The sequence below is a fragment of the Sinocyclocheilus anshuiensis genome, unplaced genomic scaffold (assembly GCF_001515605.1).
Source record: "Sinocyclocheilus anshuiensis isolate Anshui unplaced genomic scaffold, SAMN03320099.WGS_v1.1 scaffold1543, whole genome shotgun sequence".
Lineage (NCBI taxonomy): Eukaryota > Metazoa > Chordata > Actinopteri > Cypriniformes > Cyprinidae > Sinocyclocheilus > Sinocyclocheilus anshuiensis.
This window is the reverse complement of record NW_015551074.1, coordinates 14,859-17,168: the sequence shown is the minus strand read 5'-3', so window position 1 is coordinate 17,168 and position 2,310 is coordinate 14,859. Positions and strand designations below refer to the sequence as shown.

General features: G+C 34.4%; 1 protein-coding gene across 1 annotated transcript in view; it reads left to right on the top strand.

Moving 5' to 3' along the window:
- The window catches only part of LOC107662228 (B-cell receptor CD22-like), a 7,878-nt gene extending 5,768 nt beyond the window's left edge, over positions 1–2,110 (top strand). Inside the window, exon 7 of the mRNA XM_016452167.1 lies at positions 1,794–2,110. Coding sequence (XP_016307653.1) covers positions 1,794–2,110 — 317 coding nt within the window. The remainder of the gene's footprint in view (positions 1–1,793) is intronic.
- The last annotated feature ends 200 nt before the right edge of the window (positions 2,111–2,310 follow it).

Genomic DNA, 2,310 nt, shown 5'->3' with positions numbered 1-2,310 from the left:
AACGTTTGTTTACAGGAGCAAAGGAAGCAAAGTTTCCTTACTTTAGCAAAGGAAAACCAGTCTTCTCTTCGCTTATATCAAAATCCTCAGACATTTTTCTTTACAAATCTTCATTTTGTACTTCTAATTCGTGACCAGTGTTCGTCTGGTCACAAATTCGTCTCCGCTGCGTTTCCGCATTCGTCACTTCTCACCGGACCTTACGCTACATCATACGTGCTCTTTATTGGACTTCTTTTGGACTATTGAAAAATAACACCCATTCACTGCCATTACAATTTAAAGCTTGGAAGAGCCAGGACATTTTTTAATATAACTCCGATTGGATTCGTCTGAAAGAAGAAAGTCATATACACCTAGGATGGCTTGAGGGCGAGTAAATCATGGGGTAATTTTCAATTTTGGGTGAACTATCTCTTTAAACAATGTTTTGGCAAAAAAAAAAAAAAGGTAATGCAAAGGTTTTCATCAATCTTTTGAATCATGACAACTTCTAATGAAATTATGTTCAACCAACAAACTACACCGAGTTAATAATTTGTAGCATAAACAAATCAACATTATTATGTTAACAGAGCTCAAAATAATCAAAATAATGTTTGCACATAAAAATGAAAATTGTCAACGTTTATCGCCCTCATTCCAAACCTACATGACTTCCTTACTTTTCTGAGAAAGGTATTTTGAGAAATGTCTCAGTATCTTTTCATTCATACAATGGAAGTCAATGGGGTCCAATGTTGTTCCCAACATTCTTCAAAATATCTTTTTGAAATAAAGTCATACAGGTTTGGTGAGTAAATGACAGAATGTTTATTTTTGGGTGAAGACTTTTTATAACTGAGTACTACTGTAGTCAGAAGAGTAAAATGAGTTCTTCAGCACAATAATGGCATTTTCACCAGTGTGGCGTTTTGTAGACGGAACTAACCCTAACTTAATAATTGTGGTTTGTTCCTCTTTTCTACTTTAGGAAACTATTAGCTTTAGGTTATGTTTTCTTCTTCTATTTTTGTCATGAACACATTTGTATTCATCTACAGTGAACTGAACTTAAATTTACAGAATAAAATAATGTTAATATACCAACTTACTGAAATACTAAAATATGTTTTGTTGTTTTCTTATAATATACTGACAACCACCATAAAAGACTGAATTATAAATTAAATAAAATAAATTTAAAGAAGATGACTTGCTCTTTTTCACTTCCAAAAACTGTACATTTAACAGTATTTATTTTGAAATGTCCTGTTAGATTTATTATGTTTCACAGGAAGGGAACTTGCTTTTAACCAATTAACATGGTTTTACCGCGGCATTTCTAGTGTTTTACCATTAAAATTAAGAACATGTTTTTTTTTTACACTGTAGAGATCATTAAAAATTAATAAAATCTATACAGACGTATTAACAAAAATGTCTAGAAATGACAAAAACACAACAAAATGAATAAAGAAAATGAAAAATATATATAAAAAACTGATTCAAAATATTAATAAAAACTATGACAGTGTCTCAGTGATACTAAATGAATACTAAATACTAATTCAATATTACATTTAAAATGATTATATTTTAAATGTACTAAATAGCAGCTATATCATTACAGATGTGTAAATACAAATTTAAATACATTAAATATCCCGTTAGATTTCTTAGGGAACTTGCTGTTAACATGTTTTTTTTACCATGGTATTTTTAGTGTTTTATCATTCAAATTCTGAACATGTTTTACACTGTAGAGACCATCAAGATCTTCTGTATCATAACGATTATATTTTCTCTTTCAGTTGCACCCAAAATCTCCAGCTCTTGCAGCCGAAGCAGTGTAATGGCGTGTGTCTGTGAGGCTCATGGGAATCCCTGCCCTACACTAGAGTGGCGTCTGTCCGGACATGTGCTCGCTAACTCTACAGAAACCTCCATCAGTGAGGAGACGTTAGGAAGCACAGGAGTGAAGAGCGTTCTGACCATCCATCAGTCCCTCACGGACACGGACGTCCTGCAGTGTTTCAGCACAAACAAACACGGCAGCGGCAGCCAACAGTTTCAGGCCGTCCCACTGCCACAAGACACACGTGAGAAACACAACAACAGCTTTATCTGATCAGCAAGAAAGATCACAAATGATATCTTTATCCATGTGAAAAAGAAGTAGCTTAATTGTACTGAAAAAACTACTTGCAGATAATTAATTATGCTCTGCATTTAACCCATCCAAAGTGCACACACACAGCAGTGAACACACACACACACCGTGAACACACACCCGGAGCAGTGGGCAGCCATTTATGCTGCGGCGCCCGG